Below are 14,260 nucleotides of genomic sequence, written 5' to 3' on the forward strand. Positions count from 1 at the left end.
TGTGGTTTTTGGTGGGACATATTTGTGATAGTAAAATTGATATTTCACCTAAAATATAAACAGTTCTATAATGGTAACAAATCAGAGAAACATATTTAAAAATTTTAGAACTTTTATAGGGCAATACATAAAAGTTAAATTTTGTAGGGATATATTTAAAATTCACTATATTTGTAGGGACATATATTTGAAATTTGCCTATGTTTGTAGGGGTAATTTGAAATTTAACTTTTATAGGGCAATACATAAAAGTTAAATTTGTAGTGATATATTTGAAATTCACTATATTTGTAGGGATATAAATGTATTTAACCCTTTTTTTAATTAGTTGGGGTGGTTTTCAGTTGAAGTCGGCGACGCAGATGGTCTCGTCGCCGACTCCTAAACACGGTGCGAGGACCACGTACCAGGACGCGTTGGCTTATATGCGCCTCGTGGAGGACACGTTCAAGGGCACAAAGTACGAGGACTTCATTGCAATATTAGAAGAATACAGGGCAAAAAGGTAATTTTATTTTCTTTTTTTTTGAATTTTTATTTTAATTTATTTTCTTTAAATAATTTTTTGAATTTGATTTGCAAATTACCTTTTTTTTTTTTGGGTTTGTTTGTTTATTTAAATTTTTATATATATGATGCGTGGGTTGGTGTTTGGATTTAAACATTTTATTTAAAAAATTAGCCATATTTCCTTAAACTTTTTAGACTACTTGATGGTTACATTATAGATTCTTTTCACAAATTCATATTTTTGTTTTTAAAAAGTTTCTAATTTTTTTAATAAAAAACTCTTTTTTCAGTTTTTCGCCTATTTGATTCTAATAAAAACTTGTTTTTTTGGAAAGTTTTTTTTTAGATTTATGCAAAACTAGTATTTTCATTTTTTTAGAAAAAATTTGGTTAAAACAAAATTATTAATTTTATATGAAATTTAGTTAACAACTTTTGAAAAAAGCTAGTTTTTTTTTTTTCAGAATCAAATGGACAGAAAATTAAAAAAGAGATTTTCCATAGAATATATTTTTCTCCAATATTTTAAGAATTCTTTTTTTTTCTTATTTTTTTTAGGGTGATTCTTTTTAGGGTTTCTAAAAAATAATTTTATTTATTTATTTATTTATTTGCTCAAAGGGCATAAAGAGCTAATTTTGGGTTTAATTACATTTTTGCCCCAAGGGTGTGATCTCATGTTTCAAAAGGAGAAGAGGGGGTGGCCCACAACTCAAGGGGCTCTTAATTTTCTTAAGAAGATCAAGGTATGTATATGTATATATAATTAAAAATGTCAACGGGTTGGATTCGGAGCAGATTTTTAAAAATCCAAACCTGAACCCGACTCCAAACCCGAGACCCGAACCCGAATCCGAACCCGAAAATTTGAACCTGAAACAATTATTATTTTTTTTCAATATTTCAAAATATATTATATTAAATTTAAAATTTTAAAATACAAATTCAAATATAACATCAAATTTTTATATTATATTATATATAATGCAAAATAAATTTGGGTTCCGGTTCGAATCGGATACAGTCAAAATTTATATCCGAATCAATATCCGTCAGATTTTTATTTTTGATATTCGTATCCGAATCCGTATCCATTTGTATTGGATATATCAGCTCCATTCGGGTTCGGGTTTGAATAAAATTTCAGGTATCTGTACCCATTGACATCTCTCTATATAATATATAATATATGCCCCCCAAGTTTTTTTTTTTTTTTTTTAACCTTCAATTTACTTCCCTGTGGTTTAGCTAGTGGTATCGATGAGCCAAACACTAGCTAGCTCGTTAAAATATCAAGCTGAAAAATCTAGCTTGTACTCGGCTTGTTTTTGACATGCCGAGCACGAACTGACTCACGAACAATAAGTTATATCATCAGACCTACTACTAATGGGTGAAAAGTTGAAAGAAAATTAAATAAAGCACAATCTTAAACTAGCAATTGAAATTTACAAAATATAGTCCTCTTTATATTTGGGTTTGCCCAAAATCTAAATAGCAGAAATTTATAAATTTATAATATATATATATATATATATATAGAGAGAGAGAGAGAGAGAGAGAGAGAGAGAGAGAGAGAGAGAGTGAGGCTACTATGCTATCGGAAGCACGAAGCCTTCCGTGCTTTCAGCTCGTTTTTGATGTTGTGACTTTCGAATCGTCGATCGGCTCCGTTAAACTTGATCTAGAGTATTTGGAGTACCTAGAAAATAAATTTTATTATTTTTCGATACCATTTGCCTAGTGATCGAATGGGCTCAAAATCAACAAATTTCAATGGCCATAGTGAGCCGTTTGCAAGTTTAACGGTGTAGAAATATCAAAATCACGTGAAATTTTGATAGAAAATTCTTTATACTATATAAAACAAGATCAATATCTTTGATTTAAAATTTTAATGTCATATTGTTATATTTTGTAAGATTTTTATTTTCCGCCGTTGATTTTGAGCCCCTTCGTTCACTAGGCAAATGATATCGTAAAATCATAAAATTTATTTTCTAGGTACTTCAAATACTCTAAATCAAGTTTAACGGAGCCGATCGACGATTCGAAAGTCGCAACATCGAAAACGAGCTGGAAGCACGGAAGGCTCAGTGCTTCCGATAGCATAGTAGCCTCACTCTATATATATATATATAGAGTAGGGCTAGAATACTTTTACAAGTATCACCCAAGTGATACTTGTGTATTTTTAGTCCTTGGATGGAGAGATGTGAGGTTGAGATGATAGGGGTAGGTGGTGGTAGGTGGTGGTAGGTGGAATAGTGTTTGATCCAAGGGCTATTTGTAATAAAAAAATAGATCCAATGGCTAAAAACGTGATAGCAACATAGGGATGATACTTGTAAAAGTATCCTAGATCAACTCTATATATATATATATATATATATATATATGTATATATATATATATATATATATGTATGTGGGTATAGTAATTTTGAATATTACGACGATGTACGTGAAACTACATTATAATTTGAAAGGATGAGAAAAATGAAGTTNTTACAACTGCAAATTCTATTTCTTGTGCATAATGCTTATAGAAATTAAAAAGGGCATCAAAATTGATAAAAGTCAGTCCAATTTCTGGTGCCGATATATTTACATCCCTAACCTCACTGTTTCTTTCTTCATCCATCTCAAAAATATTAAATCCAAATAATCACTCAACTAAACAAATTTAAGTAAATTGCTCACCTGTAAGACATTATATAGTGTTGGAATACTAAATTAGAATAATAGTGAGCAGGAAAACTATTTGTCAAAATTTAGATATCTAAAGATTCTACTATGCCCTAAAAATATATTATCTATTAACATATAGATCATACATCAAATCAGTGATGAAATTAATCAAATAATTCATCACAATTAAAAATAAATAATTTACTAAAAAATTAAACATCTCATACCTGGTTATATATGTGGCAGTGTACGAATCGTTGAGCTCGGGGTAAACCACGTCGTTCAATTTTGCCGCATCCTCGATTGTCGCCTCCGTACTTGCCGCGTCCAATTTGATCGCAGAATCCGCCTTCACGCTTCTTTCTCTTCCTCTCGTTCTCCCTGTTTCTAGCACAGCACAACTCCTCTCGCTCCCTCTCGCGCCCTGCCCTCGCTCTCTCTCGCGCCCTGCTCCCGCTCCCGCTCAAGCTCTCCTCTCTCTCTCGGTCGCTCGCTCGCTCGCCTCTCTCTCTTTAGGTCGCTGGCTCGCTCGCTCGCCTCTCTCTCTCAGTCGCTGGCGCGCTCGCCTCTCTCTCTCTTTAGCTCGCTGGGGCCAAAAATTAGGGAAAAAGAGGGAAAAGGTGAGGGGCTAAAATGTGGGAGTGAGGTTAACACTATTTTTTTTTTTTTTTTAAACCAAGTTTATATCACCCGTTGGATCAAAGAGTTGTAGGATCTACAACTCAATATGGGGTGTATGGGTAGCACGACTCTAAAGCATATAACAGAAACCCTAACAAGTCCCTCCATGAACTTTACAAAGAGGTACCTTTATTTTTCTTTAAGGGTTAATTTTATGCAGGTCCCTATAAATATAGTGAATTATAAAAATACATTCCTATAAAGTTCAATTTCATATGTTGCCCTATAAAAATTCTAATATTTTCAAATGTCTTTTTGGTTTGTTACCGTTTAAAACACTATTTATTCTATAAGTGAAATTACTTTTTTTGTATCGTAAATATGTTCTTTCAAAAATTTCAATTATTAATTAAAGAGCAGTTAAAAGGTAACAAACCAAAAAGACATTTGAAAATATTAGAATTTTTATGAAATTAATCCTTCCTTTAAATACCATTTATTTGAAAAAAAAATCTAAAATTATTATTTTCGAGTTTTATTTTGTTTGATGCAATAATCAACGAATATGTAACGACTCGATCCGCTAACAATAATAATACGTTTAACCAAAACCATCGGTCCAAAATGCTTAACCCTAGTTATTATTACTAACGTGTAGGTCTCATATACTCTAATCAGAATTATTTTTCCACCTGATGTGGGACTATTGGGATGTTATAAANAGCATATTTTACTTTATCAATATGTGGTTTAAAATATTTTACTTTATTATTCTGCAGTTTATTTTATTTCACTGCAAGAATATGCCGGAGGGCCAAAAATGCATAATATATTTATTTAAAAGATATTTTTATGAAGCAAATTATAACAAAAATTGGATATATAAGGCATAAGCTTTTTACAAAAATATTTCACTTTGGCCCTTGGGATTTGCAACATTTTAATATTTGCTACACCATTAATAGGGACCTTTATGTAATTTTTAAAAAGTCGAAGGGGGTCACGGCTACGATGGGATCAATAGCTCCCTCCCTAAGTATAGTAATACATTTTACAATTCACATTATATAATAGAAATAAAATTATAAAATAACAAAGTATAATTTTTTAAACCACAGAGGACCAAAGTAAAGCAAAACTAAAATATTTAGTAAAGAGTTTGGGCACTGAACCCCAATATCAGAATAGTACAGGGACTATCTATACATTCTATCCATCTTAATGAAAAACAATTTTTATTTTTATTTTTATTTTTATTTATTTAATATTTATTTATTTTTGGGCATGCAGAGTCATTTTGATAAAGAGAAGGGTGTTTACAAGAAATTCGTAGATGCTATTAAAGCATAGGAAAAGTTTACCTGTACTCCTATAAAAAGGTGTATATCCTACAACTATCAGATCCAATGGCTGATATTAACCCACTAGCACAGTAGCTTCTAACCTCACACCTTTTTTACTTCTTGCTAAAGCTAACTTAAATTAAACCCTACTACACTTCTCTCTCCCGCACAGCTCCTCTCGCTATTTCTGTTTCTCGCTCTCTCTCGCGCCCTGCTCCCGCTCCCGCTCAAGCTCTCCTCTCTCTCTCGGTCGCTCGCTCGCTCGCCTCTCTCTCTCAGTCGCTGGCGCGCTCGCCTCTCTCTCTCTTTAGCTCGCTGGCACCAAAAATTAGGGAAAAAGAGGGAAAAGGTGAGGGGCTAAAATGTGGGAGTGAGGTTAACACTATTTTTTTTTTTTTTTTAAACCAAGTTTATATCACCCGTTGGATCAAAGAGTTGTAGGATCTACAACTCAATATGGGGTGTATGGGTAGCACGACTCTAAAGCATATAACAGAAACCCTAACAAGTCCCTCCATGAACTTTACAAAGAGGTACCTTTATTTTTCTTTAAGGGTTAATTTTATGCAGGTCCCTATAAATATAGTGAATTATAAAAATACATTCCTATAAAGTTCAATTTCATATGTTGCCCTATAAAAATTCTAATATTTTCAAATGTCTTTTTGGTTTGTTACCGTTTAAAACACTATTTATTCTATAAGTGAAATTACTTTTTTTGTATCGTAAATATGTTCTTTCAAAAATTTCAATTATTAATTAAAGAGCAGTTAAAAGGTCAATTCATCTTATTAACTAACTAGAGAGTTAAGTATTTTACCTACGGTTACCTAATTTTTTCTAACGGATCCTAACAGCAGGAATATATTTAAAAATATTAGTACTTTGTAGGGATCTATTTGTAATTCCTATATTTGTAGGAACCTATATGAAACTAATCCTTCCTTTAAATACCATTTATTTGAAAAAACAAAATCTAAAATTATTATTTTCGAGTTTTATTTTGTTTGATGCAATAATCAACGAATATGTAACGATTCGATCCGCTAACAATAATAATACGTTGAACCAAAACCATCGGTCCAAAATGCTTAACCCTAGTTATTATTACTAGCGTGTAGGTCTCATATACTCTAATCAGAATTATTTTTCCACCTGATGTAGGACTATTGGGATGTTATAAACTCTCCTTATTTAAACCCTAATGTTCTCGTCAGATCCAAACCTAAATCACAGACATACAGACCAGAATTATCAGGCGATGTGAGATTCTAGAGGTGGCTCCTACGGGTTCAAAAGATGAATTCCACTAAATCCGTTGGTGTAGCACTCTGCCCCGCATAGCACTTAACTCGCACACTTTCGGCTGGTATTTGATTTTGATACCAATTGTAACGACTCGACTTGCTAGCAATAATAACTCGTTAGGGCCAAACCACCTGCCCAAAATACTTAAGCTCAGTTTATAGAAATATTTAATATACGTTTAATCCTTAATTTTAAAATCTACAAATCAAAATTTTCACACAATCAAAATATTTTTTAAAATTATTTTGCAAAACCTAATGAGCGTCGCGTGGGACTGTTGGGGCGTTACAGCATAGATCTTTCATTTTAAAAAAATTTGGAACCAAAGCATACAATAATATACTTTTTTATTTTTCAGTAAAATTTGAGAAAATTATTTATCCGCTGAATTAGGAGAATAAATAAAATATTTTTCTATAGTAAATTTTCTTTTATTTTGGACTTGTGACGCATATAATATAATCATTAATTGTAAATGTATCGAGCTCTTTAATTAGTTTTGTTTAATTATTACCTGTTAATTGTTCAACATTTATTTATAGAAAATAATCAAACATATTAAATTTGATAGAAAATTTCATTAACAAATTTAAACAAAAAATCAAAATTCTAATATAGTTAACTAAAATCAGCATAAAAGTCAAAAAACATGGGTAAAATAAGAGACTTCATTCAAAAAACACTCTAGTTGATGGGGCTCTATGTAATTTTACTTGTCCCTATAAATAAGCCCCTCCTCTCTCTCTCTCCTTTTTTTCATTTTTTTGCCCCCCTCTCTCTCTAGAGATCAACCGTCGGATCCCCTAATATCCTCCCTTTACCACATCATGGGGGTTTACAGGAGATCCCAGAGGCTCGCTCGGAAAGGCTCGAATCGATCTCCGACATAGACGCGATCTCTCTCTCTAGAGATCCACCGTCGGATCCGAATCAGACGGTGTAGAGGCATTTCGACACTGCATGAGCACGCTCTCTGATGCCCAGGGATGTGGATGAGTATAAATATCTGAAATTTTAGTTGAACCAAAGTCCGAACGCGACGGATTTATCCGATATTAAACGGATATGATTTTATATGAATATAAAAAAAAAAAAAATGAAAATCTAGCATACCTGGATCTAGATGTAGATTTTGTTCTTACCTAATGCAGATCCGAGCCTGACTCAAATTCTAATAGATTTTATATTACGTATAATATATATGAATATTTGGTGTTATATTTGTACGTATATTTTAAAGATTTAGATTTGAGTATAATACGTTTTGAATTACAGTAAAGAAAAATAATTATTTCGGATTCTAAGTTTCGGGTTCGGATTTTGAAAAATTCGCTCTGAATCCGGCCCACCGGACGGCTGCGGTGAAACAAGCCCTCCATCATCTGATCAGGGGCAATTTAGTAATTTCATCTATAGAGTGTGTGTTTATATATAAATCACCTCCCTCTCTCTCTCTTCTCCTCCATTCTCCAAACAAGAAGAAGAGCTCTCTCTCTCTCTCTCTCTAGAGATCCACCGTCCGATCTCAATCGGAGGGCGGGCGATAATCGAAGAGCTCGCTCGATCGGTGTCGCGACAGCAGAGGCGGTTTCGACTTCCAGAGGCTTCTAGATATCTGATTCTGTGAGCATGCACGTTCTGTCTTTCTCTCTCTCTCTCTCTAAAACAATTGATTACTTTATAAAAGTTTAAACTATGAGAGAACAGTATTTTGTTTAATATTTTATACTTCGTAATATGTGTCTCTTATTATTGTTATTTTTGTTAATACAAGAACTACACCCTTAATTTGTTCTTGAAAATAATAACGGTAGTTTCTTGCAATTTTACAGTGAAGTTTCTAAAAAAAAATTGCACACAAATAATCGTTCTCTATTATGATTATTTCTTGTTTCTTTTTTTAAGGAAAAATGACACGGGACCCCTCAATCATTTTGCGACTCTGAACTAAACCCCTGAACTTTCCTTTTTGTAGTTAGAAATTTGGTTAAAATTGATGATGCACGCGCTAAAGTTCGAAGAATTTTTTGAAGTTTTGTAAAAAAAAAATGCACCGAAACCCACTCGATCACAGGCATTTTGAAATAGGCCCCCGAACTATATTTTAATTTTTAGAAATTATTTAAATCATTTGGAAAACAACTGTTTTCTTATAATTAAAAATTCTACAAAATCGTTGTCGAATTTGACAATATTTTTTATTACAAAACAATTATTTTTGTTTAATTTTTTACCATATCTTTAATCGGTTCTTGTGTGTATTATAATAATAATAATAATAATAATAATAATAATAATAATACAGGTTCACTGGATTTGCCGTGTTGTAATGGGAACTCGGCAATCGCGCGGGGATTCGGCGCCGACTTCTAAAGGAGCGCCGAAACCAACTCCCAGTTATGCGGAAGCGGAAAATTTTATTAATTTGGTGGGGGAAAAATTGAAGGACAAAGATGAAAAAAAAGAGGAGTTTTTGGGAATTATGAAGGATTATCTAACCAAAAGGTTAGAGGTTTTGATTTATTCTATTTGGGTTTTATTTACATTATTATTATTATTATTAATTATTATTAATTTTAGAATTAATTGCGTATGTATCCCTATATGGCAATAAAATTATATATTGGTCGCTATAATGTTTTAGTTATTAACTATATTCCTATCCTTTAGTTGATCAGTTAATACTGACTTTTTTTTTCCCCCTACAAAATAATTACTCTGTCCTTAAATAATTTATTTGTTTATAATATTTTTATTCTAAATTTCATGTTGTTCTATTTGAATCATAAGTAATAAATATTAAAAAGTGTTCTTTCTTTTTTTACTGAAAATTAGTTTCTGATTCTGATAGTGAAAATTTAACACTTGCCAAACTGTAAGGACATATATAGCGATAATCTAGCTCGTTGTTCACGAGTCAGCTCATGTTCGGCTCGAAATGAGCTCGAGAATATCAATCGCTCGTTTAATAAACGAGTCGAATACGAGTTATGATCTGCTCGTTCATGTTCCGCACGATATAGCTCGAATGTGTGTGTGTGTGTGTGTTTGTTTGTGTTATGTGAATTTTAATTATTAGTTAAGATTCTGATTTTTTTTATAAAAAAAATTTCTTTAAACTTTTCGCCTAATAGTAGGACTGAAACGTTAACAAAGAAGCCGAACACGAACACGAACTAAATTTTTCAGCTCCATGTGTTAACATGCCAAAGACATTTTTTTTTTTCCAATTCTTTAATTTTTTTATTATTAACTTATTTATTAATTTTATGTACATCAGGGGGTTGAAACATACTTAACATGTTATACCAGGAATACCCAGGTTGGATCAACACCCCATATCGATCGCAACGGTTACTCGGTTTGTGCTCGCTAGACCCCGATCGAGCACAAGCGAGCTAATAATTAGCTCGGTTCGTGCTCGATCGGTGTCGCGACAACGGAGGCGGTTTCGGCTTCCGGAGGCTTCTGGATATCTGATTCTGTGAGCATGCGCGTTCTCTCTTTCTCTCTCTCTCTCTCTCAAACAATCGATTATTTTATAAAAGTTTAAACTACGAGAGAACAGTATTTTATTTAATATTTTATATTTCGTAATACGTGTCTCTTATTATTGTTATTTTTGTTAATACAAGAACTATACCCTTAATTTGTTCTGGAAAATAATAACGGTAGTTTCTTGCAATTTTACAGTGAAGTTTCTAAAAAAAAATTGCACACAAATAATCGTTCTCTATTATGATTATTTCTTGTTTCTTTTTTTACGGAAAAATGACACGGGACCCCTCAATCATTTTGCGACTCTGAACTAAACCCCTGAACTTTTTTTTGTTGTAATTAGAAATTTGGTTAAAATTGATGGTGTACGCGCTAAAGTTTGAAGAAAATTTTGAACTTTTGTAAAAAAAAATGCACCGAAACCCACTTGGTCAGGGGCGTTTTGAAATAGACTCCCAAACTATATTTTAATTTTTAGAAATTATTTAAATCATTTGGAAAATAATTTTTTCTTTATAATTAAAAATTCTACAAAATCGTCATCGAATTTGACAATATTTTTTATTACAAAACAATTATTTTTGTTTAATTTTTTACCATATCTTTAATCGGTTCTTGTGTGTATAATAATAATAACAATAATAATAATAATAATAATAATAATAATAATAATAATACAGGTTCACTGGATTTGCCGTGTTGTAATGGGAACTCGGCAATCGCGCGGGGATTCGGCGCCGACTTCTAAAGGAGCGCCGAAACCAACTCCCAGTTATGCGGAAGCCGAAAATTTTATTATTTTGGTGGGGGAAAAATTGAAGGACCAAGATGAAAAAAAAGAGGAGTTTTTGGGAATTATGAAGGATTATCTAACCAAAAGGTTAGAGGTTTTGATTTATTCTATTTGGGTTTCATTTACATTATTATTTTTAATATTAATTATTATTAATTTTAGGATTAATTGCGTATGTATCCCTATAAGGCAATAAAATTATATATTTGTCGCTATAATGTTTTAGTTATTAACTATATTCCTATCCTTTAGTTGATCAGTTAATACTGACTTTTTTTTTCCCCTACAAAATAATTACTCTGTCCTTAAATAATTTATTTGTTTATAATATTTTTATTCTAACTTTCATGTTGTTCTATTTGAATCATAAGTAATAAATATTAAAAAGTGTTCTTTCTTTTTTTACTGAAAACTAGTTTCTGATTCTCATAGTGAAAATTTAACACTTGCCAAACTGTAGGGACATATATAGCGATAATCTAGCTCGTTGTTCATGAGTCAGCTCATGTTCAGCTCGAAATGAGCTCGAGAATATTAATCGCTCGTTTAATAAACGAGTCGAATACGAGTTATGATCTGCTCGTTCATGTTCCGCGCGTTATAGCTCGAATGTGTGTGTGTGTGTGTTTGTTTGTGTTTTGTGAATTTTAATTATTAGTTAAGATTCTGATTTTTTTATAAAAATTTTTTTTTAAAACTTTTCGCCTAATAGTAGGACTGAATCGTTAACAAAGAAGCCGAACACGAACATGAACTAAATTTTTCAGCTCCATGTGTTAACATGCCGGCTCGTGCTTGGCTCGATTAATAATCGAGCGAACACGAGCCAGCCCCAGATCGCTCGTGTTTGGCTCATTGGCAACCCTAGCTATACCCCACAACTAGGTTGGACCCATAAGGACCGCATTGTACAATTCATACAAAGTTGGGGGACTACATGTATTTTAATTATTTATTCAATTATTATTTTTTTAATTTCTTAACCTTTTTTTTTTTACAGGGTTAGCCTTGCTGAGGGGGCAAAAAAAATACAGGAAATGTTCAAGGGGGAAAAAGAACTTCTTCTAGGGTTCAACAAGTTTGTGCCAAAAGAGTATGAGACTCAATTTCCAGAAGAGAAGGTATAAATGGAAGCCATTATTTTTTTAATATATATATATATATATATATATATATATATAAGGCTAATATATAAATTTTTTCGTCGTAAATATTTATTTTTTTATTTTCCCTCATAATTTTCAAAATTTTACATTTTTTTGCCCAGATAATTTTAAATCGATGCATTTAGCCCAATCCATCACCTGTCTGCCACTGTTCCGTCTATTTTTTATAATTTATGCCGAATAAATCTTTAAAAACAAAAGGATTATATTAAAAAATTAATTAATTTTTTTTATAGAACAAGAGTACAATTTGGTTATTTCGCCATCTTTAAAATGCTGTAACTCTCTGAAAATATTTATAAAATTTTGAGGGAGCAAAATATAGATTTTTTAAAGTAACGAGGAAAAGTGAAAAAAATGGGTATTTACATAAGTGTTTTCTGTAATTTAGCCAAAAAATAATTATATTTTTTTAGATATTATTGATATATGCTTTTTAAGTTAGTTATTTTTTATTTATTAAAATAAATCCCAAAATGTTAAAGAATATTACCTTTTTTAAAAAAAATATTGGGATAATATCTTATTTGCCCCACCAAACTTGGTATATATCTTGTTAACCCCTCTTTTTAAATTTGTTTCTGGCTATTGTCTGATTTGCTCATAAAATAGTGTAGATTTGAAGACATAGGCGTACAAAAAAAAAAAAAAAATCAAAGTTGAGGGGGCCTTTATACATTTTTACTGTTTTCTTTTAATTTTTTTCCCCTTATTTTTTGGTGGGCAAATTGCACAATGATCCTTAACTATTATGGTATTTTTAATTGTTACAACTGTGTTACTTTTTTTTTACTTTTTTTTCATCACTCTCGTATTATTTATTAATTTATACTTGTACCGAAATACGGCAACAGCGTGAGGATTCGGCGCCGAGTTCTAAACGAACGGGCACTTATGAGGATGCACAAAAATACATTGAGTTGGTGAAGGAGAAATTGAGGGACCAAAATGAAAAACTTGAGAAATTCTTTCAAATTATTATGGATTACCATAGTAAAAGGTTGGTTTTTTTTATATATATTTAGGGTTTACTTCAAATACCACCCATGTGGTTTTACACTTTCTCACTTTAGTATTTTATGGTTTAAAGTGTATCACTTTCGTACCCTCTGATTTTATTTTTCTCTTTTTATTATCCCCTTCCACTAATTTTTTCATTAAATCAGTAACAAGGTTAAAACTAAAGGATTCTAAAGTGAATAATCGATAAACCTAGGTGGGGTATCTGAAATTTTTTTGTATATAATTTAACGAAATGTTAACGAAAAAGCTGACGAAAAGAGAAAAATGAAACCACAAGGTACTAAATTGATACACTTTAAATCATAAGATACTAAAGTGAAAAAAATGCGAAACTAGAAGGGTGGTATTTGAAGTTTACCTTTATATTTAATCTACTTTTCTTTTTTTTTTTTCCCTTATGAAATCCTAATTTATTTGGGCAAATTTTAATTAATCCTCATTTTAAAAAGTTAAATTTTTTCTTATGCCAAATTATTTAATTTTTTTATTTTATTTTTTAACAGGATTTCCATTTTTGAGATGATCAATAAGATGAAGGAATTGCTTAAAGGGGACAGAGAACTTATTCTGGGGTTCAACATATTTTTGCCAAAAGAGTATGAGGCTCAAATTCCCCAGGAGAAGAAAATTTTCTAAACCTAAAATGGCTAAAATACACAAAAATCTCATGTAAATATCTGTTTTTTCTTTTTTTTTTCTCTACTGAATTTTAAAAAACTAAAATTTTCCTGCTCATAAATTTAAAAATACTTTTAGGGAGTTAATGCTGTTACTGGAGAGGAGAAAATAATCGATAAATATTTTTATGTTTCCTATTATTATTATTTTTTTTGAGAAAAAGATAGCTTGCTATCCGCTTCATTCATTGAAAGATAAATTAGGCTACAAGGGTGAAGCAACTAGGGCCCCTAAGTTTTCCTATTGTTTTAAGAGGTATTTTAAATATAAATTATAAAAAATTAGACGGAACGGTCATAGAACTCTGATAGAAAAGGGCTAAGTGCGTCAACTTGAAATTTTGAGTGAGTGAANAAAATTTAGGTGTATTTTTTACAAAAAAAAAAAGATAAATAAAAAGATAAACTCTTCAAAATATTAAAGGGGCAATATTTTATATACCCCTCAAAATATTCATCTTTCAAAATACACCTAAATTTTCAAATCTATACTATTTTATGAGCAAATCAGACAATAGCCAGAAACAAATTTAAAAAGAAGGGTTAATAAGATATATACCAAGTTTGGAGGGGCAAATAAGATATTATTCCAATATTTTGAAGAGTTTATCTTTTTATTTATCTTTTTTTT

The 14,260-nt window shown here is 31.2% G+C and overlaps 1 protein-coding gene across 1 annotated transcript; it reads left to right on the plus strand.

Annotated features, from left to right (window-relative positions):
• On the plus strand, positions 363-13,588 carry LOC109716244 (paired amphipathic helix protein Sin3-like 6). The gene is made up of 4 exons (XM_020241571.1): positions 363-505; positions 11,764-11,884; positions 12,784-12,929; positions 13,456-13,588. Exons 1-4 carry the CDS (start codon positions 363-365, stop codon positions 13,586-13,588), a joined length of 543 nt encoding a protein of 180 aa, XP_020097160.1.

Source organism: Ananas comosus, linkage group 10, assembly GCF_001540865.1.
Source record: "Ananas comosus cultivar F153 linkage group 10, ASM154086v1, whole genome shotgun sequence".
In the NCBI taxonomy this organism is placed as follows: Eukaryota; Viridiplantae; Streptophyta; class Magnoliopsida; order Poales; family Bromeliaceae; genus Ananas; species Ananas comosus.

Excerpts from the sequence above, each read along its gene's own strand:
- LOC109716244 (XM_020241571.1), top strand. The coding sequence starts at position 363 with ATGGTCTCGTCGCCGACTCCTAAACACGGTGCGAGGACCACGTACCAG. Across the intron at positions 506-11,763 it reads GAAGAATACAGGGCAAAAAG|GGTTAGCCTTGCTGAGGGGG; the intron begins GTAATTTTATTT and ends TTTTTTTTACAG. Across the intron at positions 11,885-12,783 it reads CTCAATTTCCAGAAGAGAAG|CGTGAGGATTCGGCGCCGAG; the intron begins GTATAAATGGAA and ends ATACGGCAACAG.